The sequence below is a fragment of the Corythoichthys intestinalis genome, chromosome 1 (genome assembly GCF_030265065.1).
Source record: "Corythoichthys intestinalis isolate RoL2023-P3 chromosome 1, ASM3026506v1, whole genome shotgun sequence".
In the NCBI taxonomy this organism is placed as follows: domain Eukaryota; kingdom Metazoa; phylum Chordata; class Actinopteri; order Syngnathiformes; family Syngnathidae; genus Corythoichthys; species Corythoichthys intestinalis.
Genome location: NC_080395.1, coordinates 42,014,989 through 42,042,743, shown reverse-complemented (window position 1 = coordinate 42,042,743; position 27,755 = coordinate 42,014,989). Strand labels below are relative to the sequence as shown.

At 37.5% G+C, this 27,755-nt stretch overlaps 1 protein-coding gene across 4 annotated transcripts in view; it reads left to right on the top strand.

The window, feature by feature from the left end:
* Window positions 1-27,755, top strand: part of furina (furin (paired basic amino acid cleaving enzyme) a) — a 113,117-nt gene that overhangs the window by 44,617 nt on the left and 40,745 nt on the right. For all 4 annotated transcript variants that reach the window (XM_057844566.1, XM_057844487.1, XM_057844639.1 and 1 more), the window contains exons 3-6: window positions 6,108-6,206; window positions 14,520-14,615; window positions 19,750-19,878; window positions 20,065-20,141. In XM_057844566.1, the coding sequence (XP_057700549.1) occupies window positions 6,108-6,206; window positions 14,520-14,615; window positions 19,750-19,878; window positions 20,065-20,141 (401 nt within the window). The remainder of the gene's footprint in view (window positions 1-6,107; window positions 6,207-14,519; window positions 14,616-19,749; window positions 19,879-20,064; window positions 20,142-27,755) is intronic.

Sequence of the window (27,755 nt, the reverse complement as noted above, 5' to 3'; positions counted from 1 at the left end):
ACAATTTAGCAAAGCGCAGATGACGAGAAATTAGTCTTTTAATCTGCCGGTTAGCCACGCCTACCATTATAGGGCTTTAGCGTCCCCAACAGGTGGATGACGTCAGCGGTAGACTAGGCTCATCGGTTTTACTATTCAGCCCATTGAGGGGGAATTGTTCAGAACGAGGAAAACGCGACGAAGAGAGCTGCAAAATGTCATTGTTTCAGTCTCTCTACTCCCAATATTTTTACAGGATATTCTTTTTATCCAAGTATTTTTCCCCAATAGCTATATAAATGGCTTGAGGAGGACCAGTCAGCCCGTCGAGGGGGAACTATTCACAATGAGGAAAACGCGACGAAGAGAGCGGCAAAATGTCATTGTTTCAGTCTCTCTACTCCCAATATTTTTACAGGATATTCTTTTTACCCAAGTACTTTCCCCAATTGCTAAATAAATGGCATGGTCATGACAAATAACAATCTTGTGCTAAATGGAATATAAAATAATAAAAATCCATTTATTCAAGACGAAATGGCAAAATTACTCCATAATGGTCAAAACAGTCGACTTCACCTTTACTGTCACACCTCCCGAACAATATTTTATGACACCTAAATCGGACATATGTAATTTCCCTTCCCCGGCTTCGGAGAATGTAAACAGACCAGAAGGAGTGACAGCTAGCCGACACGCTAACCCGAACCGAGGGATGTTTCAAAGTCTTCGAAGTGGAAAATCACACATAACTAGCCTGGATTATTTGACATGACGACCCGGTTGTCGAGTTTCTTTGCGGATCGGCATACCGCACGGCGGAGAGCAATTTACAGTTCGTTCCCTGGAGGAGGGTGGCTGGAGTTGTTGTGTAGCTAACGCGCTAACAGCTAACTGCTAATGAGCATGAGGATAGCTTTTTACATGCCTATCAATGATCAAACGTAAGTAGTCCTTTATTTAAAGGAATTTTATAGTGTTTACTTTGTAATCACTGTATTCGTATTTGACATAATACAAAACAAGATGTTTACTCACTTCCTTGTAAGTCCAATGGTCCCACAGTAAATATCCACGGTGAATGGGAACCTTTTGAAACTCCAAAAAGGCGCATACGCCTCTCCCGCATACAGAATGATTTTTCTGCAGCCGTTTGGCTGGCGTGATGCAAAAAATAAAAGTATTAATCCACAAAATCAGCTGAATCCTTCGTCCTCATACACAACAGTACACTGTATAGTGAAGAGAACGTCTTCTACCGTACACGTCACAGCGCCCTCCTCCTCAATGCAAGACCGAAGCCGGAAGTCACTCATTTTCATGGCGCGGGATTCAAAAAAATAAATAAATATAGCGATCGCTTCCACACACATCCAAGCGGTCCATATCATTCAGGGGCATAAAATACCGCGTGTATTATGAAATAAACATGCTTTTTCGTGTCACAGGCACTTTAATCTGTTCTGAAACCCATATTTGGTTTGTTGGAAGTAGTTAGGAAGAAACCAGTGGCGGATGCTCGTATTTCAAGGATGGGAAGCTGAAATTGTGTACGCCAAGGAGTGCTTTGTGATGGTGGAGGGGCTCAGCGGCACCCGCTGCTTAGTAGGGAAAGAAACTAAAGTGACAGAAATCAGTCTACAAACACAAGCACCTACAAAAGAAAAACACCAGGAATAGAAAATATATATTATTTTTTGCTAGCCGTTTTAACAATGAAAGTGTCGCTAGAATGATTAGTAAAGACACCGGTTCAACTCAGAACAACGGGATGAAAATTGAAAGATTCTTCCCACTGACGTTAACCAACAAGATCGCTGATTCGCTCATTTCGCTGTCAATCAAAAAGGGATTCAGCCTCAGACAGATCATTCAATCATCATGCAGAGAAGCAGAGCGTCTGGGCCAGCCAAGCCCTGGTCACTGCCTAAAGACTTCCAGAGACACACAGCGTCCGTTGGGCAGGACAAACCCAGCCCTTAGCTATGACTTGTCTGGTTTTCACTGTTTAAAAGACTGTGACGCTACACGAATGAACGAAAAGTAAGCCGCATCAAACCGAGTAATAAAGAAGCTGATTCTGAACAAAAGTTGAGCGCTTGTAGCGCATATTTCGTCAATAACCTGTATGCGCAACAGTTTGCATTTGATCACATATTTTGACATTTTATGGGAAGCTGTGCTTCCCTTGCAGTCTTAGAGCAATCACCCCTGGAAGAAACTCAAAAAGCCAAACATTCAACATGCAACTTAAGTACAAGTTATAACTTCAAAAAAACAAAAAAAAAAAACAAAACAAAACAAAAAAAAGAAACAAAACGATGGAATGAATAAGCTGTGATATTAAAATTGACTGTGGTTTGTTGAATGCATTTAAGGCTGCATACTGTTTTGACTACTTACTCTTCACGTGCTTGGATCCATTGTATACACAACACAACTATGCTTGGAGGGCAAATTCAGTGTCTCATTTTCTTAATTAATCAGAAGTCGCTGAGGCACAAACATTCTGCATGCTTGAATAAATGCCTAATGTTTCCAATGCCAAGTAAAATATGTCATGGGTCGTTGCTCCGTTTTAACCGCAATAATGTACTGCCTTTCATGGAATTAACCAAAGTTTGCAAGTGCAACTCGTGACTCGACTTCATATCACTATATTACAGGCTCAAAATCCTTTCCCCCATTTATCTTCAAACAGTGTTTTGGTCTTCCTTTGTTAAACACAATTGTGTAAACATTCACTGCAGCTAAGACATAACACCTTTAAAGACATGGATTCCCACAAGGTGCATTTGTTTAGTTAACTGCACAATACCAAGCACAAATGTGAATTTTAATGAACACAATGGAACAGTTTCTCTGATCATTCATGTGCTACCCAGAGGGACACTGATAAGCCTTTTCTGCTTTATCTGTGATGAACTTACTGCATCAGTAATGGTCACTCTAAAATTCTGAATCTACATTTTCCAACTGCTGTAAATGGCTTTTCTTGCCAAGTGGAAAGTAGTAAAACCACAGACACAATGTGGTCTGGATTAAATGGTGAAAATGATTAGCCCTTAAGCATCGGTACTGATTGCCAGATGATGGTTGGGCTGCAGTGCTGAAATGGACATTCTTGAGTGTAATGTGGCAAGTGTGCATGTGTGAATATTTTGTTAACAGTTGAGTTGTTCCTAATGGGAGGCAATCTCTGGAACACGTACGTAACTACTTGCATTAGTGTGGGTTTGTGTGTTTCCCTAGAAACTAATTTCTTTTGAGAACATTTCTTCTAGGCTGGTGTAGATACAATGCTAATTTGCCTCCAACACATCAACATAAAATGCACGTTGTTGATAATTAAAGTTGTTGAATCTACAGATAAATATCTTCATAACACAACTGTTGGGCACACATTAAAGTGCAGTACCAAATTGTCTTTGGTTCTTGAATATAACAGAAGTTTGTCCATTTATTCCATTTATCCTCACAAGCGTAGGGGACTAACACAAGTTGGTAATCCTAAAAAGGATTGTGATGTCCAGAAACAACACTGTTCACAGCAGGACAATGTAACCAAAAATTTAGAATGCTCAAATATCAGCAGCTGATTTTGTTCAACACATGATCTGTGCCTTTAAACCCATGGGTCTAATGAAGGAATTTATGACTCCATTGTTTCATTATATCACTTAATGGACCTCACCCACCCTCCTTTTATATCTTTGATAAGTCCCACCTCCCAAGATTTTATCTCGACCATCACAATCAACTATCTACATCTACAGGTCCTTCTCAAAAAGTTTGCATATTGTGATAAAGTTCATTATTTTCTGTAATGTACTGATAAATATTAGACTTTCATATATTTTATATTCATTACACACAACTGGAGTTGTTGAAGCCTTTTATTGTTTTAATATTGATGATTTTGGGAAAAAAGTCAAAAAGCAAAAATCCCTATCTAAAAAAATTAGCATATTTCATCCGACAAATACAAAAAGTGTTTTTTAATACAAAAAAAGTCAACCTTCAATTAATTATATCAGCTATACACTCAATACTTGATTGGGAGTCCTTTTGCAGAAATAGCTGCTTCAATGCGGCGTAGCATGGAGGCAATCAGCCTGTGGCACAGCCTATTTGCTCAGAAATTTTTTTCTATGTCTTAGCCTCTTGCTTGAGGGTGTCAATGATGGCCTTCTGGACAGCAGTCAGGTCGGCAGTCTTGCCCATGATTGTGGTTTTGAGTAATTAACCAGGCTGGCAGTTTTCAAAAGCCTAAGGAATCTTTCTCAGATGTTTTGAGTTAATTCATTGATTCAGATGATTAGGTTAATAGCTTGTTTAGAGTACCTTTTCGTGATATGCTAATTTTTTGAGATAGGGATTTCTGGTTTTTGTTGACTTTTTTTTGCCAAAATCATCAATATTAAAACAATAAAAGGCTTGAACTACTTCAGTTGTGTGTAAAGAATCTACAATATATGAAAGTCTAATGTTTATCAGTACATTACAGAAAATAATGAACTTTATCACAATATGCTAATTTTTTTTAGAAGGACCTGTATATTCTTCAGGAGGAACCGTAAGCTCATGCCTTCTGTCGTAACATTTTTCCACTCTCGTACTTCTAACTTCATTCCTTTGAGCTTGTTCTTTGTATGGGTATACAAACAATCTCAACAGACATAACAGCGCTAGTAAACACACATAACTAAATTGCACCATCCCTCTTAGATTTTACATTTCTACTTTCGATTGGCTTTTTGTACAGTACATTTGGTTCATTTACTTTGATTTAAGCACGTTTCAGTAGTGAGATTTGCTTTCTTTGGCCCTAAGAGGTGCTGCAACACAAATTGCAGAATACTGCATGAGGGATCACCAGCTTGGTGCCTGTAAGTACGAAGACGTATCAGCCTTCAGATCTGTTTTTAAAAATAGCTCCACATATTTTCAAATGCGCTGATTTTTTTTCCCCCCATCCCCAGAAGTGATTAACACATTAGCTGCTATTGACAGTGATTGACGAACCAGAGTTGCTTTAAAAATTAGCTGTTTTAATACTGACCTTACATAGCTTTGCTGTATTGCCACTTATAACACTCAGAGGAAACACATCAACAACCTTCTTACCTCAATCACCTTTTAATATTTCATAAAATGACTCATTGGCTGCCATTGAACCTGATAGATATCCAATCCAACGATCAAACCCGTCATTGGCACTGAAACATGATCATTCAATATCAGCCATCCCAATTAAAAAGTAGATGTCTATTGATGTCAGTGGTTGTAAAAACATTATTTAGATCTAGTATCCTTCATGTTAAATGAATGAAAAAGGGAGGCTACCAGGATAAAAGGCCACTCAAGAGTGAACATTTGCCCGGTTTTCACTCGCTGGCATGACCACGCGCGCCCCTCCCAACTGAACTCGTCAGCGCTGATTGGGGGGGGGGGGGGGGGGCGTTGGAGAACTACGGTACAAAATCAAATGTTTATTTTTTCAATATCATCATAGGCTATTGTTTGGCCACAACTGGATTCATTGCCTCATTGCTATTCATCCTTCACACAGCCGCTGGAAACGGAAATCTCGTTTAATCCATCTGCAGGCAACCGGTAGATCAGGATTTTATGACACTGTGCGCTGGTCCTCATGGGAAATGCAGTCTTCCTTGAGGCAAAACACTACCGCTTTTTCCCACCTGTGTTTCTAAAATTGACTAAAATGAAAGGTTACCTAGTGTTGCTTTAAGATGAACAGTGGATCATTTGTGTTGTATTCTGCTCCCCTAAAATTTGTGTTGTCGTTGTCTCTTTGAGACGGCCAAACAATTATGTTCCTAAATTGATTATGGAACATTAAGAGTTTGATATTTTAAAAATTTGTTTTCGGTGGGATAGCGCTATCTGGATGTTCTGAATTTGCTTCTTAAGCAACAGTGCCTCTGCTGGTTGCAACCAAGTAATGTGCTCAATTTTTCTAATCAACCTATTAATAAATTTCTCTGGTCAAAAAATAAGGTGAGAAATTTGGGATTTCTGATGCGCCGTCATAATAGCCATCTAGAGTTTTAGGTCTCCATTATTTTTAGCATGCTGTACTTGACTACTCTGTATTTGCTTTACAGGTTTTCGGTGACTTTTATCACTTCAAGCATCGTACGGTGGCGAAGCGATCACTGTCTGATCATAGGAACACACATGTCCGTCTACTTAGAGATCCCAAGGTAAGAGTAATATATTTGACTTTTGAATTACCGTAAATGATAGTAATAATTAAATGACATTTGAGAAAAAAAAACACTTTAATTGATAGCATTAGGGAAAATGCTGATATACTATGTGCGAACTATGTTATTGAAAGAAGATTATTTTTTGTATTATAGTATGTTTTTTTTTCTTTTACATCGGTAGTAATAGTCTATTAATCCATAGGCCTTTAAGTATGTGGCAGAAGTGACATGCAGAAAAGTGACAGCAGTCTGGGCAAAAGCAGATCCGTAGCTTAAATGCTGTATGTCAAAAATGTCAAATTTGTCCACACGGGTTGTTGTCATAAATTTGATAGAGAAGCTGAACAGAATCTTCCCTGGGGAGGCCTGCAAGTCATAAACACTGATCTGTAGACCTCTGAGATGCAGTTCAGCCTTCTTCACTGGAATAGGAATTTCGTATTTCTGCATTTTCCAGTAGCTGTGCAAGTCATTTTGAGGTTAGCTTGAAAAAGAGCCTTTGCCCTACTCCACTGGGAAGGACAGAGTAGAAATTAGTATGATATTATTATTCATAGCAAAGGGAATATGGGTCATTTGAATGGTAGGAAAGAGCCTAAAAGTGTTATGTAGATTTCTTATTTTAATCATTGTAAATTTAATTGCCAAAGTAAAATCAGGACATCAGCGAGAACATTGGTGTGTAAATATGTATTTCTACTTTCTGTCTGAGACTGTTGTTAGCTTTGAATAATGCTTTTTTTTTCTTCCACTGAGTGGATAAAATTGTTATCCAGCAGATGTTTGTGATGTTTGAGGTTTTTGAGTTGATCCCAAAATTGTATTTTGGGCCGCAGTGATTTTTCAAAACTTATATAACGGGATATCTTTTAACTGGAAATGACGCAAGAAAGTGGGGAAATATTTCAAAAACATTTAAGCATAAGACAGAAAGAAAGACTGTTTCCAGATATTTTCCCATTGGTATAAATGAACATGTGTATAATTGAAGTCACCTAGCTTCAATATGCCTCATATTTTGTAATGAGAGATTAATTTATTTAAAAAATTTTAATTTTTTTTTACAACATTCGTGTCCAAAATAATGAATTCCGTTGATCCTTTTTGAATGGTGCAAAAGATCTTTTTCCTAAATTCATTCAAAATAAACGGTTCATTAGGGATACGTCATTATGGGAATTTAAAAATACTGAGAAAAAAAAAACAAACAATAGAAATGACAACAATTTTCTTTAATATCTCTACTCCGTCGAGTTTGTTTATGAGGTGGGGGGCATTTTGTGGCTAATTTATTCAGATTATCATTCATGATTTATCACTTTAGAATGTGGCATGCAGCCAAACCTAAGCTAATGGTTATGACCTTTGCAAGTTTAAATAGATATTTGACAAATCTTTCAATGGCACTGAATGAGTTGTTAAACTCTATGCCAGGGGTGTCCAAGTCAGGTCCTCAAGAGCCCCTATCCAGCTTGTTTTCCATGTCTCCTTCCTTTAACACACCTGAATCAACTGATCAGCTCATCAGCAAGCTCTGAAGGAGCCCGATAACGATACTGATTATTTGATTCAGGTGTATTGGAGGAGGGAGACATGGAAAACAAGCTGGATAGGTGCTCTCGAGGATCGGACTTAGGCACCCCTGCTCTATACAAAGCAACGTCATAATGCTGCTTAATGCCTGACCCCAGAAATAGTGAACAGAAAATTCTGATCTCATTTAAAATTTGAAAGGTCCATGTGGTCCTTAAACATAATAAAAAGAAAAATAACTTTGAATAGTAATATTTAATAATATGTCTCTAATTTGTATCATAAATGATACATTAAGAATTACATGCAATTCTCGTGGTAAAACTAAAATAACTAAAGTGAGATTGAACACAATAAGGTTTTAAACAAAGTTTTTGATTGCAATGAGGCCCAGAAATGCTTGTATAAAATTTGATACATTTGGCAGTATAGGGTTAATACCCATGAAAAAAAAATAGCTTTCTTGGTTTTGCGGCTTTGCAACACAGGTGCAGGCTGGGGAAAAAGAGCAATCGTCTGCTGTCTTTGTTAGAGAAAAAGCCACCTCCCTCTCTATTTGGGATTTCCTTTACCACTGGGCCTCCATTTCCTGTTGTTGAATTCCTCTGTTCCCCACTGCACCTCAGAGAATGTGAAGCATTACCCTTCCAATATATCCTCTTGTAAAGTTCACAGTGGGTCACAAAGGTACCCCTATTATGGTTTTTGTTGTTGGTTTGTTCAAGATGGTTTGAACAAATTCCACATTAAAATTATTTTTTTATTTAATTATTTATTTTTTTAAATTCATTAATTTATTGTTTAAGATTTTTCCCCATTCACAGCCAGCTGGTCAGATGGCAAAGGTGTAATTCGAGTTAGGTTTTTCCCCAGAGTTTTTTGTTGGTGTTGAAAGACATCAAGATCTGGACGTCACCCAGATCTCAAATACTGGCTCAAATCCCTCTAATAGGGCCTAATGAGGACTTAAAGCTGAGCTTTATCTGCCACCTTCATGCCTCCGAATGCCATTGAAGTCCAGCTTTTTTTGTTGTTGCTATAGTTCATGAGAGGAATGTAAATATTTTTTGGGGTAGTTGTCAATTGTGGTTTTGTAGTCTAACTAATGCAGTGGTGTCAGCTGTTACTTGATTTTTATTTCATTGCTAAGCTACTATGCCCTTCGTTGAATTACTCACACGTGGGCTGAATTGCCACAGCGTTCACTGAAAACAGACTAAAGAAATAGCTAAAATTTATAAATAAAAATCTGGCTTTGCTTTAATTTTGTGGTCCAACAAGGATATTAAGAAAAACAAATGACGACACTGACACTCTCAACTTAATAATTTAGTGCACAACCACTGTGAGGCATCAAACAATTTCTGTATCTCATAACTTAGTTACTGCCAGCTGTTTTCAAAGAGTTCCCTGTATCGGCAGCCGTTTTAGATCTATCCATTGAATCCAATGTGACTGATCTTTTAAGACCTACAGAATATATTGGCCTATTACAATATGAACCTATCGAAGACAGAGTAGACCTTCTCAATTACTAGCTACTGAGCTTTATAACCTTTTGCATTGGTTGCGTAGTGATTTTAACATTTGATCATTGATACTGAAGTTGAAGTGAGTATGAGTTGTCATTTCCACACAATAGCGCGCACCTGACAACAAGCCGCACAAGTCAGATTTCACAAAATTTTCAGAGAAAAAAAATCCATATATATATTCCTCATCTAACTGTAAGCCGCATGAGTTCATGTCTTAATATGGGATGCTAAGTGCGTCCTCTGCATGCAGTGGGCTGTAAAGGGAGCCACACACCACAAGTCCCACTTCTGTTCTCTGAACGTACAGTGGGGCAAATAAGTATTTGGTCAACCACCAATTGTGCAAGTTCTCCTACTTGAAAAGATTAGCGAGGCATGTAATTGTCAACATGGGTACAGAATGTGGAAAAAAAACAGAGAATCCCATTGTTTGATTTTTAATGAATTTATTTCACAAACAAGCAAGATTTCTGGCTGTCAAAGAGGTCTAACTTCTTCTAACGAGGTCTAACGAGGCTCCACTCGTTACCTGTATTAATGGCACCTGTTTTAACTCATTATCGGTATAAAAGACACCTGTCCACAACCCTCAGTCAGTCACACTCCAAACTCCACTATGGCCAAGACCAAAGAGCTGTCGAAGGACACCAGAGACAAAATTGTAGACCTGCACCAGGCTGGGAAGACTGAATCTGCAATAGATAAAACGCTTGGTGTAAAGAAATAAACTGTGGGAGCAATTATTAGAAAATGGAAGACATACAAGACCACTGATAATCTTCCTCCATGCTCCATGCAAGATGTCACCCCATGGCGTCAAAATGATAACAAGAACGGTGAGCAAAAATCCCAGAACCACATGGGGGGACCTAGTGAATGACCTACAGAAAGCTGGGACCACAGTAACAAAAGCTACTATTAGTAACACAATGCGCCGCCAGGGACTCAAATCCTGCACTGCCAGACGTGTCTAGCGAACTGCTAGAGAGCATATGGATGATCCATAAGAGGACTGGGAGAATTTGTTATGGTCAGATGAACCCAAAATAGAACTTTTTGGTAGAAACACAGGTTATCGTGTTTGGAGGAGAAAGAATACTGAATTGCATCTGAAGAACACCATACCCACTGTGAAGCATGGGGGTGGAAACATCATGCTTTGGGGCTGTTTTTCTGCAAAGGGACCAGGACGACTGATCTGTGTAAAGGAAAGAATGAATTGGGCGATGTATCGAGAGATTTTGAGTGAAAATCTCCTTCCATCAGCAAGGGCATTGAAGATGAGACGTGGCTGGGTCTTTCAGCATGACAATGATCCCAAACACACAGCGAGGGCAACAATGGAGTGGCTTCGTAAGAAGCATTTCAAGGTCCTGGAGTGGCCTAGCCAGTCTCCAGATCTCAACCCCATAAAAAAACTGTGGAGGGAGTTGAAAGTCCGTGTTGCCCAATGACAGCCCCAAAACATCACCGCTCTAGAGGAGATCTGCATGGAGGAATGGGCCGAAATACCAGCAACAGTGTGTGAAAAGCTTGTGAAGAGTTACAGAAAACGTTTGGCCTCTGTTATTGCCAACAAAGGGTACATAACAAAGTATTGAGATAAGCTTTTGGCATTGACAAAATACATTTTTTCCACCATGATTTGCAAATAAATTCTTTAAAAATCAAACAGTGTGATTTTCTGTTTTTTTTTTTTTTTTCCCACATTCTGTCTCCCATGGTTGAGGTTTACCCATGTTGACAATTATTGGCCGCTCATATTTTCAAGTGGGAGAACTTGCACATTTAGTGGAAATACTTATTTGCCCCACTGTAGTTGTGCACACAAAGAAGAGCCCACGCCCACACACGAGGAAGAGCGCCTTTGCTCCCAAGAAGAAGTCGCACAGCTGAGTTAGAGCGAGAGAGAGGGGAAGGATGACAGCTTAGCTTGCTGTCTAGCTCGGACCTTGGCGAGGACAGCACAATGACGTAAAATACATGTTTTAGGATAATTATTTTTATATTTAGTTTTTTAAAGGGAGATTTAAAAGGTTAGTCTGAAACCACAAAGCACCAAACTTAAAAAAAAAAATGTTGCTACATTTATTAAGAAGAAAAATAAAATGCAGTTTACGTTGATGTCTATGCTTCCACTGGCAAAGTCCTCCTAAAAATCCCTATGTTCACCTCTTTGATTAACTTGGGCTAATGCGCTACCATGGCAGCTTTATTGTAGCACACACTGTGGTTATCGGTTTTTAATTCTGTCAAACACACAGGGCTAGACTCAAAATATTCTTCTGTCATTGTCTGTTCATCAAACATCGGACAGAGTGTCAACAATAAAGTCCTTCGAGTGCTGTTTGAAAACAGCTAATTGGCACTCGCATAGCATCCTCTTGTCTAAGCAAACAGTAGATATCCCTCCTTTTAAATGTGTTCTTTTGTACCAGTACATAGCATTGGATGGAGGCCTATTCATCTATTAAATCCACAAGAGTCTAAAGCGGCTGGCAAGCTTTGTCGCCGCTAGTAGCAGCCGAGATGTCTAACCATCCATGCAGCCAAGATGTCTAACAATCCATGGTTCGACAACAATGGTGCTTCTATAGTGGTACCAAAGGTCTTCCCTTAACAATGAGCTGGTATTTACAGTACATGGAAAAAGCGGGCCTTCTCACAAACTTGAGTTTTTGCAACACTAACACAAAACCGAAGATGCATTTGCATTGGAGCACTGTGTTGCCATGATGGAACACTCGCACCAGTTGTCAGACACACTCTAAGGTGCAACATCATGACACACTGGGCTGCAAAGCAAAATAGAATAAAAATACAAGTTTTTTTTTTTGTTATTAAGGAGAAAAAAACAGGAAGATAATTTCTCCAAAAAAGCCCATAAATATGCTGCTTCGTTTTAAACACTGCAGGGTAAATGGAGGAAAAATATATATTAGTAGTCCAAAAATTACAAGCATCCTGCATGAAGTATAAATTGACTCTATAGAAAAATGAAATGCTTGCCACAATTTAGTGTGGTGTCTTTTTAATATTGGCAGAATTAAAATGGGGCAAAGAGCAATTTCTCTTTGGCAGCTTTTATTGGCTTTCTGTTTAAGAAAAATAGCTGTATCGGCCTAAAAGTGTCTTTTCAGACAGTGACACATTCGTGTGAATCAACCGCATTAGACTTCCTTGAAATGGCCATGTGTTTCTCAGTTGCTTTTAAAAAAAATCCCAACCACAGTACTGGAAACACTTTCTCTTTGAATTGTATGTATTGCTTTGCTTTTACTGAGAAGTACAGCTGAGGGCACTTTGGTATGATACATAACTAGCATGAAACTACTAATTGGTGAATAATTTGAATAATTTAATTAAAAAAAAAAAATTAGGGCTGTCAAACGATTAAAATTTTTAACTGAGTTAATTAAAAAATAGATAACAGCTTAAAAAATAATTAATCGTAATTAATCGCAATTCAAACCATCTATAAAATATGCCATATTTTTCTGTAAATTATTGTTGGAATGGAAAGATAAGACACAGGACGGATATATACAGTACATTCAACATACGGCACATAAGTACTGTATTTGTTCATTAAGACAGTAAATCAACAAGATGGCATTAACATTCTCTTAAAGTGATCCATGGATAGAAAGACTTGTAGTTCTTAAAAGATAAATGTTAGTACAAGTTATAGAAATTTTATATTAAAACCCCTCTTAATGTTTTCGTTTTATTAAAATTTGTAAAATTTTCAATCAAAAAATCAACGCGTAGCTCGCCGTTGTTGATGTCAATACTTACACCATGCTCACTCATTGTGCTGAAGCCCATAAAATCATTTGGACCCAAGCGCCAGCAGAGGGCGCCAAACACCAAAAACAAGTAACAAGCGACCGTTACACTGCTGTCATTTCAATCTGTTTGAGCGGGGCATGTGCGTTAATTGCGTCAAATATTTTAACGTGATTAATTAAAAAAATTAATTACCGCCCATTAACGCGATAATTTTGACAGCCCTAAAATAAATAAATAAATAAATAAATATAAGACACAATAGCAGCAAACCAGGAGATAACCGGGAATAAACAGGGAATTGAAGGTCTTTTACAACAATTAAAGAACATATTAGTTGGTTCATATTGTTTCCATTCCACTAAATTAACAGAGTGCGAGTTGCATCACTTCAGTGGTTTCTCTGTGATGATAATATTGATTAATCACACATAAATTATGGAATAGAGGAAGGATTTGATATAGAGTTCTATAATTTACAGTATATGCTGTACTTATGAATGGTTGATCAGATTTCCTTCATGAAGAGCTACATACATGTGGGGAAAATCTGTTCTTAGGACATGGACCTGGAATGACAACATGACTAAGAAAAATGTATGGTATAGTCATGATCTTGGTGATGGTAATCTTGTTGAGTGCTGTTTCTAACCCTCTCGATGTGCATCCATGTCTGAAGGCACATAAACATCAATAACCATTTGACAGCAACAAGCTGCAGATGAGTAAAACATCAGCTTATCTTTGGAAGTGACTTGTCTTATTTAAACCTAATATGCATCTCAGCTCAGCCGTAACTTGAAATACGCATTCCAGAACATATAAAATGTGTGTAAAAGCACACCCCAGATTTCAATACTAACGTGAACCTTACACTTAAAATCTGCAGCTCTTTTTACAAATTATTTTATATTCCATTACACGATTGTACCAGTGAATTGGCAACTTGTCAGTGTAGGAGCTAATGTGACTTTCATTACTGCTGTACAGTCTCTTATCTCTAGCGATCTGAAATAAAATGGTTACCATTTATCAATCGTCATATGAGCATTTGTGTAATTTCTTTTTTTAATTCATAATTATTCTGTTACATTTTTTAAGACACATTTCAATGAATACATCGGTTTTACTGTATATGTCTTACTAGCATACACATTTATTGATTCTTAAGTCATAACTGTACAAATAAAATGTTTAATCTTAAATTGCTCTTGCGCCACAATGATTCATATATTTTACATTAGTCTCATGCTGCTGTGGAATTCAACAGCGGGTCTCAGTAGAATGGAAGCTACAATCCCACTGTGGTTCTTCTCTCACTGTAAATTGTCATCATACTGAGAATGAGGGTATCTATTAACTTGACAGCTGACACAATTGCTGGCACATTGTTTTTCCGTTATTAATGTTGCCCTCACTGTTGTTTTTGTTTGCTCATTTCTTTGTTTAGGTGACATGGGCGGAGCAACAGGTGGTCAAACGTAGGAAAAAAAGGGACATCTTTGAGCAACTTCATGATCCACTTTTGAAGGAGCAGTGGTACTTGGTGAGTTGCAGTCCTGATCTGGTTAAACCGCATGTCCTCGTCTGTGTGGGCCTTGTTCTTTTTACTGCATACTGGTTGGGCTATTTTTTTCACTCATCAATACCAACAAAGGACTTTGGCACTGTGTTGTTTCCACCGTGTTTACATACGTGTGCATATGTGAAACTGTTTGGTTTCCTTTTGAGGGAAGCATCTCTTGTCTATATTACTTTGCTGAATGGAAGGGCTTTTGTACTTAACACCAAAGCATGTCTTCTTTTCTGGCTTGCAAGCTTTTAAAAATTGAAAAGTAAGCGAAATTCCCACTCCTGATACTTTGAATCATTCATTTATACATATATATGGCAGAAAACACTCAGGTGACTTGAATTTCCGCTCTGAGACCCTCAATTTGGCCAAATTTCAAAATTGTCCTACTGTATATGCATGTGTGATACATCATTGGAAAGCTTAAAATCTCAATTTTCTGAGGGAAGAAAAATTTTGAACAGGAGGGCATTTTTAAAAAAACATTTTTTTCAAACAGCAAAACCCCAACTAGAAGTGAGAGCCCACGAGAGCAGAATTACAGACTTTAACGAGATATTACCGCGTACCTACCTTGTTCCGATCCAAAAACTCCATGTAGCATGTATCACTGAGTGTCAAGACACATTTTTGGGGATTTTATTGGTGAAACATGGTAATATAAGAAGGGTCGCGATGCAGAAATCGCAGACATCAAGGAGTGGTCGAGATTTTCTTATATATATTTTTTATATATTTACCCTGTTAAACAATTTTTTTCAATTTTTCTTTGTTTGGATCGATTATTTATCATCTAAAATATTGGGGAAAATGCGACGGTAACGAAAAAATACAATTGAATTAAGCGATAGTTATGAGGTCGATATCTGTGACTTTTTTACAGACGCCAATTTTTTCATTGTGACGTAATTGGTTTAAAAGTTTAAAATATGCGAGTGAATAATTTTTTAAAGTATTTTTTTTAAGTAAACATTAGACATCAATTAATGATTCTAAGCTAAAAATGACAGACATTTCGAATAATAAATACGATTACATTCGAAACAAAAGCGGTTGCGCGACATCTGTAAACAGGGGTTTCCTCGGTAAAACGGACAAATTAAGAATAGTTCGGGGGCTTATTGCGCCATGAATCTGCTATGAGAAACTGCTTTTTTAGCCTTGTCTGTGTTTTTCGCCATATATAATTTGTGTGTGGGTGCATTTGTGTGTGTGTGTGTGTGTGTGTGTATGTATGTATGTATGTACTGGACTGTCTCAGGAAATTAGAATACACAATATTCTAATTTTTTGAGACAGTCCTGTGTATATATACAGGACTGTCTCAGGAAATTAGAATACACAATATTCTAATTTCCTGACTGTCTCAGGAATACACAGAATACACAATATTCTAATTTCCTGACTGTCTCAGGAAATTAGAATATTGTGTATTCTAATTTCCTGAGACAGTCCTGTATATATACACAGGACTGTCTCAAAAAATTAGAATATTGTGTATTCTAATTTTCTGAGACAGTCCAGTATGTACAGTGGGGAGAACAAGTATTTGATACACTGCCAAAGTTGGCAGTGTATCAAATAACTGTTCTCCCCACTGTATGTATATATACATACATACATACATACATACATACATATACACATTTCACGGAAATTAAATGACACACCAGGCTCCTAAAAGTAAATACCCTTGTGATTTCCTGTTAACTGGATTTGTCAACTACATGAAGATTCATTGTGATATAACAAAATGCAATTGGTAGTGTGATTATTTAAACGCAGGCAAACTTTATTATGGCTTGCTTTGTTGCGATTAAAGTGTATTGGACACCAAAAAGCATATTTATTGTATAACAGATGTATGAATTTAAGAATTCTGCGAAACAAACCACCATTATTATTACATTAAATAGAAGGTATCCTCACATATTGAATAACAATACAGAGAAATGCAGACCCAACTTGTGTGGGGGAAAAACATCTTTATTTCTATTTTTAAATATGACAGAGCACAAGATTGTAAAGCTTCTTAAATTGCTAGTGTCAATAGAAACTGGAGCAACACCTTTACTTTTCTGAAATCCTTTTCACCACTGGGATCAGCTCGCTTTGATCAAAATGTAAACATACACTCTTCAACGTGGCTACAAAAGAGCTCTGTGCCTTCCACTGCTGTCTTTTCCATTTCCTTTATTCATGTGTGGGGAGACTAACATTTTTTTTGTTTACTTAGCTGAAAAGAGAATGAGGAGAAGAGGCACAACGCAGCATGACACAACTTCATTACTGAACTCTAAAACTACTGCATTGCTTTAAAAGACTATAATCACCAGTTTTGTTGGCGAGGAGATGCAGCACCTTTTAAAGAGAAAACTCTGCTTACTGTATCTGAAATGCAATTTTTTCCTATGTAATGATTAGAGGCGTGCGAAATTTCCGATTCTTAGATTATTCGCGATTCGGCCGTGGAAGATTCGAGAACGATTCACAAACATCCTAATTCCGATTATTGAATTACACCAGGTAAAACGGAAGTAAAACACAGTCAGCGCGGTCTTTGGGACGCAATGAGGAACGGACCAAGAGTAAATATCATGTTCAACTCATGCCGCTAGATAAAAAAACAAGTATACCTGACTGCGGCCGACAGCCGCTACAAACAACGCCCAGTTGCTAGTTGCTACAAACATACAGCTACAGTAGATATCATATATATGTAGAACTAGATGCAAAATGACAGACGAAGGCGGTGTTAGAATATGTATTATTGAACCAAGATGCGAAATGACTTTCCGGCATTAGTAAACAGCCACCATCTTAAAGCAGTACTAAAGCAGTGACTTCTCTAGAAGGCTGTTGTAGCGAACCTAATTAACTTTTTCTTTAAAATACTCCTAAATCGGCAGAATCTTGTCTTGAATCTATCTTTAAATGATGAAATAGTTTTAAAACTTTGACAAAAGTAGACAGAAGGGAAAATTATTGAATAACGGGAGCAATTTTAACAACTGTAACAGTTGATTCACAACATTAAATTAATTGAATGTAGTTTAAAGCTGCTGATACAGAATGGGAACTTTAGTATTTTATTTACTGTTATTTTTGTATATTTGTTTACTATTATATGCTAACTTGATACTGAAATAGTTTGGTTTAGCCTGAGAGGATTTTTGAACAATTTTGTAACTAATGTACTAAAACATTTATTTAAAAAAAAAAAAAAAAGGAGGGGGTGCATCAATAATCGTTTTATAATCAAATCGGAGCCTCTGAATCGTAATCGTAATCGAATCGTTAGGTGCCCAAAGACCCCCAGCTCTAGTAATGATGAGGTTTGACACTGTAGAATCAGGATTGTTTTATGAATTGAATAATACAATTTAATAAACACATTTTTCTAAAGCCATTAAAAAAACAACAATGCACTGAAAAAATATTTACTGCTTTTGTGTTTTGTTGTTGTTGCGTATTTGTCACACTTAAATGTTTTTGCCCAAATAAGCTTTTTTAATATCACACAAAGATTGCCCGAGGTAATATGAAAAGCAACTTCTGAATTAAGATTTTATCTGTTAAGTTTGTGTTTTTGTTTTTTTTCTCTCAATCTTGGCATTCATTGCCCCATGACCCTTTTAACTGACTGTGCCAAATAACTTCATTTAAGAGTACCGTATTTTTCGGACTATAAGTCGCACCTGAGTAAAAGTCGCACCAGCCATAAAATGCCCAACGAAGAGGAAAAAAAACCTATATAAGTCGCACTGGAGTATAAGTCGCATTTTTTGGGGGAAATTTACCCGATAAAATCCAACATATAGAACAGATACAGTATGTCATCTTGAAAGGTAATTTAATCTAAAAATAAAATAGAGAACAACATGCTGAATAAGTGTACAGTATGATAATGTTACATGATGCATGAACAACGAAATGCGAATATACTGTCCCCACCAGGACGCTACGGCTCAGTCCTGGCTATACAGAGAGCTAAACTCCCAAATGACGATGCTGGATGTCCATATAATTTGCTGACTTTATTTTGGCCGTCGTCATGACACCATCATTTGAAGAGTGAAACTAAAAATAGAAATAATACTAATCCATTTCGTCCTCGATACCAAACAGGTTCGCATCAACGTAAATAAATGATAATTAGCTGCTATTACAGCAATGACGGTTAGGATGCCTTCGCTAGCATTAGCACATCGTTCAAACAACCACACAACTGGCTCTAAGTGTCCGATCGCGGGTGGAAAACACACAACAACAACAGAAAAGATTATACACACAGGCGTTGCCTCTGTAGAGATATTTTACAAGCATAAACAATGATCGCAGCAGTGTTTCTCTCTCTCTTTCTCGCCCACTCGCCCAGACGCTGTGTAGCTGTCAATCTTCTGCCGTGTAAGCACTCTTCTTCTCTTAAACAAGTGCGAGTGCACCCCTACTTGGGCGTGAAAGCGCCACAGACTAAAAGCATGCATTTCAATATAAAAAAGTCAATAATACAATTGAACACACATAGCCAAAAAAGGCAGAACGCGAACGTGGCTGCAGCTATTAAGAGTTATTCAGATAACTATAGCATAAAGAACATGCTAACAAGTTTACCAAACCATCAGTGTCACTCCAAAACACCAAACTGACATGTGAAATGATATCATAATGTGTTAATAATTTCACACATAAGCCGCTCCTAAGTATAAGTCGCACCCCCAGCCAAACTATGAAAAAAGCTGCAACTTATAGTCCGAAAAATACAGTACATATCATTGCTGTTATTAATTTTGACCCTATAATTTAAAACCCATTGATCTTGATAAAAGTCAAATTCAAATGTCATAGAAAATGATAAGCCATGTAAATTGCACATTGTAGCTTCGGGTGTTGCTCTCAACACTTTCAATACTGGCTAATTGTACAATTTTTTTTTTTTGTAGTTTTCCTTTTCGAATCTCCCATTAATTTTCTTTAACCAAGAATGAATACTGCATGTTTGTGTGAAAAATTGTCTTCAAAAAAATTTTTTTTTTTTTTCTCAATCCAATTAAATCAAGTCTTGAGGGACAACAGTCTTACAGATTTTATTTTTCCTGTCCCTCAGTACAATGACAACCACCGTGACTTGAATGCCAGAGCCGCATGGAATTTGGGCTACACAGGTAAAGGAGTCGTGGTGTCCATCCTTGATGATGGAATAGAGAAGACCCATCCTGACCTGAGTCAGAACTATGTGAGTATAAATGTTTAAAAGGAATAGTCACAATTTCAAATTCTTAACACTGTCTCCCACTTTTCTTGTGTTGTGTATGTGCTTATTGGAAAAGGTTAATCGTTTTAATATTTAGCATTAACACAGTCAAGTAGTTTGCAATTTTCAAGTCTCTAAAGTTTGACTTTGGTGCATGTTTTGTCACAGGACCCAGATGCCAGCTATGATGTTAACGATGGGGACCCAGACCCTCAACCAAGATATACACAGCTGAATGACAACAGGTACGCTAATTTTCGCACTATAAGGCGCACCTGAGTATAAGCCACCCCCCACCGAATTTGGCACGAAAACGGCATGTGTTCATAGTTAAGCTGCACTGGACTATAAGCCGCAGCTCTCCTGTAGTATGTATGTATGTATGTATGTATTATGGGATATTTACACGAAAAGGATATTAACCAGTAATACTTTATTTGACATCGGTGTCATACCTATTACTTTAAACCAATTGGCTGCAAAGCTTCATTGCTTCAAGAAGTTTAATTTGGCCATCACTGTCAAACAGTCAACCTCTTCTGCCACCTGCTGTCAACACTGTTGTTGTCCAACATGCCTCCGAGCATGCATTGCAGTGCTACAGATGTATATACAGTCAAAATTCATGTCCTGTGCTAATAATTTCTTCAGTTACTGTTCCAGTTGTTTCATTAATTGCTTGTTATGGTATTTGGTAACACTTTATTAGACAGTGGTGCCATAAGACCGTCATAATTATGACATGACACTGTCATGAGCATTTATGAATGCTTATAACAGATGTCATTAAGTGGTATCCGGCAAATTATCTCACTTTTGAATGGATGTAAAAGATCCAAGCTGGACATAAATTGAGTTATTGACATAATTTGCCGGATGTCACTTCACAACATAAGCATTCAGTAATGCCCATGATACTGTCATGTCATAAGTATGAATGACGGTCTTATGACAATGTTATGATGGCGCTTTGTAATAAATTGTTACCTATTAACCCAAATAAATCTTCAAATAAGCCGCACTGGACTATAAGCCGCAGAATTCAAAATGAAGGAAAAAAGTAGCGGCTTATAGTCCGAAAATTACGGTATATACAACTGTTATTTAATTCTGATTGTAGCACTTTTTATTGTCATTTATACTTGGCTACTGCATTAGTAATTTTAATAATGATTTGTTTAAAAGCCTTATAATTTCCCAAAATACAGTTACTGCCAATAATGAGCTCAGCCCTCATTTCCATAATTGCACTGACCTTTTTATTTCTCTGTGCCATGAGCACGTTAATACCCTATAGCTTTTGTAAGATGAGTAAATCTGCCCTCGGATAAAGGAGCTGTGTGAAGAAACAGATTTATTGAAGTGGCCACTGCAGGTGGTATTAGAGGTTGTTTACCACCATGACAATGTCTTGCAGAGAATTGATTGAATTAAGTCATCAGAATTAATGAAAGAAAGTCAATCCCTTTGCTCTAAAGGAACCTGCTTATAGTCCGTCATCTGTACTTCTGACTTGCCCTTGCCTGAGGTTATTTTTTTCTTTCACTTGAAACTCACTGAGATTATTGGTGATAGACAAAGATAATGTTTTAAGATGGACGGGCATTAGACATGGAAAGTCTTCGAGTAGATTCTTTAACAAAAAAGTTTGTTTCTAGCTTTACTCCATTTTTTTGTAATCAGAAATGGTCGGTTTTACCAAACACGTTTTAGTCCAGGGTTGTGTGTCTAAGTCTGGTCCTCTAGAGCGCCTATCCAGCTTGTTTTCCATGTCTCCCTCTAACATACCTGAATCAAATGATCAGCTTTTTTTTTAATTATTTTTTTTTATCAAAACATGTTAAGCAGAGCATTGACTTTAGGATAGGGATTTTTTTCCCGGTGACACCGCAAACTGTATAAGTCAACAAAAACCAAGGTTCTTTTGATGTCCAAACCTATTTTACAATTGGGAAACACGCTGTGAGTGATGCTGACTCACAACACAACTCAAGCTGAACCACGCTGTGATAACATGTAGCCTTGCAACACAACTTGTATTTGTTAATGTATTCACCTAAAACTTACAGTAAAATATATTTGCAGTGAAAATGATATGCAAAAACCATTAAAAATGAGGAAATGATTCCTTGCTCTTGCCTGGGGAATCATTACTCTAACCTAGGCTACACTAATTGGTGTGTATTTACAGTATATTGTAGAACATTTACTTCTCTATAGCTGAATTCATTGATTTCCTTTTTGTTTATTTGTTTCTTAGCACTGCACGCTGCTACTTGCTTCTATTTTCAGTATAAGCACAAATTGTGTAAACCTAGAAGTGTTTCACACTTTGAGGTCTTAATGCAGTGGTTCTCAAAGTGTAGATCGAGTACCACCAGTGGTACACAAATTCCCTCTATTGGTACACAAAAAATTGACTGACTTAAGTTTTAAATAACCTTTTCTAATCCACCATTGGGCATTAATTACATACAGATCAGTTGTATTCAACTTAAACAAAAAAAAAAAATCACATTTAAAGTTGGGCACTCAATAAATACTATGAATTTATAATAGAAAAAAAAATAACTTAAGAGTGTTATTGGGGTCCAAAACCAGAGTTTCTGTTTTAATTCATTTTCATTTTATTTTGTATTTTTTATTTAAAATTTGATTCTGAATTTACCAATGATAGTATTTAACAGAATAGAATTTGAAATACAATAACAATGGTCAACATCAGGGCCGGCGTTTGCCTGGTATACCAGACTCACCGCTGTTCCAGCGATTGAGTCTGGCGACCGTCCGGCGGATCAAATTCCGAGGGCGGAGCAAGCCACAGCAAACAGGCAGCGGAGTGGACCAATCAGCGACGGGCAGACGTGACGTTGTTAAAGCGACAAGTAATTAGCGTGAGCAGAGAATGGAAAAGTTTATTCAACATGGCTAGCGCGAGCCATGTTGACTGTTGTCAATGACTTGTTTCGATGTGTTTTTGCTAATTTAAAACTGGTTTTACCGCGGATTGGAACGTATTCTTGGCTCTCCTGTTCGCCATCCTTGTTGTTGTAGAGACTACTTTCGGCGCGCAAGAGTGACGTTACTCATCAAGAACACGTCATGCAAATAAACGAATCTGATTGGACGGTTGATTTTGTATCTTGCTCGAGAGGCCGTTAATGGGCTGGGTCCCAGACTATTTCTCACAGTGTTTGTATACAGGGAGAATAGTCTGGCTGTGCCAGGCAAGGCCGGAGTGGGACTCATTTTCAGTCCGGGAGTTTCATGCGTCAGACCGGCCTACTTTATATCATGATTCATGACCAACCGTATTGAAATATTGTTACAATATTCATGCTGTCAAGCTATTAAATTTTTTAATCACGAATAATCGCATGCTGTCAATAGTTAACTTGCGATTTGTGGCATTTTTTAAAATGCAGAAATTATTCTTTTAATTTTTAAATTCACCTAACAGCACAGAAGATGACCAATGTGCTTACCTTACCTCAGTAAAATTTAAGCCTTATTAGAAACAAGAGATGGGCAACTTTATACTTGGAAAGATGAATTAAACATGAATTTTCCCCAAATAATTTGTAAAAAGGGAGGCACGGGGCAACAGTGGTTTTCATGTCCGCTGCCTATTCTGAAATCAATGGCTGAAGCACGGGTTCTGTGTAGAGATACCATTTTATTTTTGGTGTACTATTAATAATTTCACCTTATATATTAGACTGACTTTTGAAAGGCTCCGGAACCTTTTGCAGGTGTTTTGAATTGAATGAAAGAATTTGAATGAAACAATTTGCAGGGGTGCATCTGGGCCGCGCCCTTGCGCCATTTATGCATTTTGACAGCCACTGGCGCAACTTTGTAACTCCACTGGGCCAGCACCGGCGCAAGTCTATTACGATTGGCGCATATTGCTACATGATCTGCGCCACATATGACATACTAACATATCCTGATGTATCCTAAAGAAATCCTAACATTTCGTAACGTTTCCTAATGCCTGTCCGATATATTCGAATGTTTTTCATAACGAAAGCTAACACTTCCGCGGGGGAAAGGCATAAGAGCCAATGGAGAGAGCGGATGGAGCAAGCGGGTCGACGTAGCACAGCCAATCACGAGTAAGTACGAAGATGAATCATAGTCGGCTGTTGTCGGCTATGCTCTAGCAATATGAAGCGTGAGAACAGGAGTAAAACTCTAAAAGACATTAAAAACAGGCAGCAAGCAAACATATTCTCGTTTTTTAAGAAACAATTGAATAATTTTGCGGAGGGTAGTGACAATTCATTGTAGCAGACTGCTGTTAATGATTCGAATTTAGTGGATAATGGGAATGATTCGAAAGCAGACGAAACTTTGGATAGTGAAATGTTGCCGCCATCAGAGAAACCCAAGAAAACTGACAATATGGATTATTTTGATGAAGAAAACGAACCTATTACGAACGTTGGTGATAATGACAATGGTGATACAAAAAAATATGATCACGTCTTTCAGAAAGAGTGGTTGAAGAAATACACGTGGCTAAGGTATGAAAATTCTTTGACTTGAATTAAAATGGTTTTTTGATATATTAGAAAAATAGATTTGACTCAAATAATGGTTTTTCATTTGCAATTTAGAAATATGCTCCAATGAATGTATTTTGGTTTATTTCAATCAGTTTTGTATACTTCGGCAATCTAGTTAAATCGGGCCCCATCTATTTTAGAATTTGGCCCCCTTTTCAGACACAAGGGGGCCAACTGGTCCCTTTTTTTAATTTCCCAGATGCATCCCTGAATTTGTTGAACAGTGTAATTGTTATAATTATAAAAGGGTCAATACGGATTGGACCTCTCGCACCGTTAATGGCAGCCAATTAGTTCAATGAGTGCCTTGTAAGGTTTTAAAAAAAAAAAAAAAAAAAAAAAATTTAAATTGTGCAGGAAAGGGTTAATATAGATTTGTACATAGTTAATGCCTTATATTGTTGAAACACTGTTGAAAAACAGTTATATGATGTAATTATTATTATTATCAAAAATAGTCACTTGGTCTTTAAAGGGTTAAGAACTGTTTCTTCAAATATTTAGGAATTACTTTTTGGTTTAATACCATTTAACGCATTACCAATTCATTAATTTTTTTCTAAAATATTTGTGCCCTGTTAATGCTTAAACTGTAACTTGTAAAAGCAACTAAAACCACTTCTTGTTTCTTCTGAACATTTTGGCCTGTTACATTAACTAATTTTAACTCATTGCCTGCTGGTGCAGGTCAAAATGGGTAGGACATCTGACAACGTCAATGGCAGCAACTGAGCTGATGTAAGCCCTGGTCGTGGTGAACCGAATGCAAAGCATTCTGTGACAGGGTACCCGCGGGTTATTAAAAGTATTAAAAAAGCATTGAATTTAGTTTTCCATTATTAAAGGTATTAAAAGCATTAAATTAGCTGTTGTAAGTCTGGAATTTTTTCACAGTGGTTTTAATTTTCAAGAACATCTCACTGCAACCTAAATTATACCCGTGACGAAGCTTTTTTTTTTTTTTTTTAATCCAATGATATGAGATGGCGCGTAGAATTTTTACGATGCGCTGCACCTCGTGCGTGCGCGCCGTTAGCATCATTAGCATCAACGTCATAACAGCAGGCAATCGCACAGTACTGTGTGCTAACGCAAGGAACTGCTCAGATGCCTTAGTTGTTATGTTCGACGAAAGCCTCAACAAGTCAACCAAGTCCAAACAGTTGGACCAGCATGTGAGGTATTGGATCGGCGACCAAGTCGCATCCAGATATTTTGGGTTGCAGTTTATGGGTCATGCGAAGGCAGTGGACCTGCTTAACATTTCAAAGTAAGTTGCCAATTTCTCTAATTAAAATGTGTTAGATACAATAATGTATGTCTGCACGGTTTGCCTTTTGAATGAATGTGAATTTCGCAGTTTTAACTCCAGAGTTAGCCATGTTCAATGGGGTATTGGCAGGTGCACTAGCCTTAGCATGGATAAACCGGAGTCGTAGATTAGCTATCACTCTCAGATACACAACACGGTTGACACTGTATATTATTGGAACAAGTGCGGGGTAACGTACTAACATTGATCTGAATAACATGGCATGGTGACAGGCAAATTATAATATAGGTGATGGTAAAACACCTCCTGGTATATTTAAATGTTTTTCTTGATTAAATAAGAGTATGGATTTTCTCTATCTGATTAAAAGAAATGTCTTCAATAGCTAACAAAGGATTAACATGTGTTTTTTTATACTTCTTGTAATGTGATTAGAAAAAAACAATTACCAAGGGAAATGGTCATGTGTAGCTTTTTTATTTTGTGGTAATTAATGGTAAACTACTGCTATTTAGTGGCTGTTTTTTAAACTTTCACTGCCAATTGCAAGCACTTCACAGTTAAAGTGCCTGTGACACGAAAAAAACATGTTTATTTCATAATACACGCGGTATTTTATGCCCCTGAATGATATGGGCCGCTTGGATGTGTGTGGAAGCGATCGCTATTTTTATTTAGTTTTTTGAATCCCGCGCCATGAAAATGAGTGACTTCTGGCTTCGGTCTTGCATTGAGGAGGAGGGCGCTGTGACGTGTACGGTAGAAGACGTCCTCTTCACGCTACAGTGTACTGTTGTGTATGAGGACGAAGGATTCAGCTGATTTTGCGGATTAATACATTTATTTTTTGCATCACGCCAGCCAAACGGCTGCAGAAAAATCATTCTGTATGAGGGAGTATGCGCCTTTTTGGAGTTTCAAAAGGTTCCCATTCACCGTGGATATTTACTGTGGGACCATTGGACTTACGAGGAAGTGAGTAAACATCTTGTTTTGTATTATGTCAAATACGAATACAGTAATTACAAAGTAAACACTACAAACTTCCTTTAAATGAAGGACTACTTACGTTTGATCATTGATAGGCATGTAAAAAGCTCTCCTAATGCTCATTAGCAGCAGCACGTTAGCTGCACAACAACTCCAGCCACCCTCCTCCGGGGAACGAACTGTAAATTGCTCTCCGCAGGGCGGTTTGCCGATCCGCGAAGACAATCGACGACCGGGTCGTCATGTCAAATAATCCAGGATAGTTATGTGTGATTTTCCGCTTCGAAGACTTTGAAACATCACTCGGTTCGGGTTAGCATGTCGGCTAGCTGTCACGCCTTCTGGTTTGTTTACATTCTCCGAAGCCGGGGAAGGGAAATTACATATGTCCGATTTAGGTGTCCTAAAATATCGTTTGGGAGGTGCGATAGTAAAGGTGAAGTCGACAGTTTTGACCATTATGGAGTAATTTTGCCAAGTCGTCCTGAATAAATGCATTTTTATTATTTCATATTCCATTCAGCACAAGACTGTTATTTGTCAAGACCATGCCATTTATTTAGCAATTGGGGAAAATACTTGGATAAAAAGAATATCCTGTAAAAATATTGACGTAAAGAGACAGAAACAATGACATTTTGCCGCTCTCTTTGTCGCGTTTTCCTCGTTGTGAATAGTTCCCCCTCGACGGGCTGACTGGTCCTTCTCAAGCCATTTATATAGCTATTGGGGAAATTTAAGACTTTTTTTTCTCGTGTCATATGCTCTTTAAGGTGGCCAACTTGACAATTTCCTACCTACCACCTTGACTAGGTCCTCTTAAAAGGGAAACCTGTTGTATTGCAAAGTGTTAAATCCATTTTATCCTGGGAAAAAAAATTCTGAAAGACCTTATATTTAAATGTTTTAATTGTATCTTCAGTAAATGTGCATTCTTTTGTCAAACACACTTAGTAATTGAGGTTAAATTTGATGTTCAGTGCTTTATTTTTTTAATATAATTCAATATTATCTAAATAATGGAT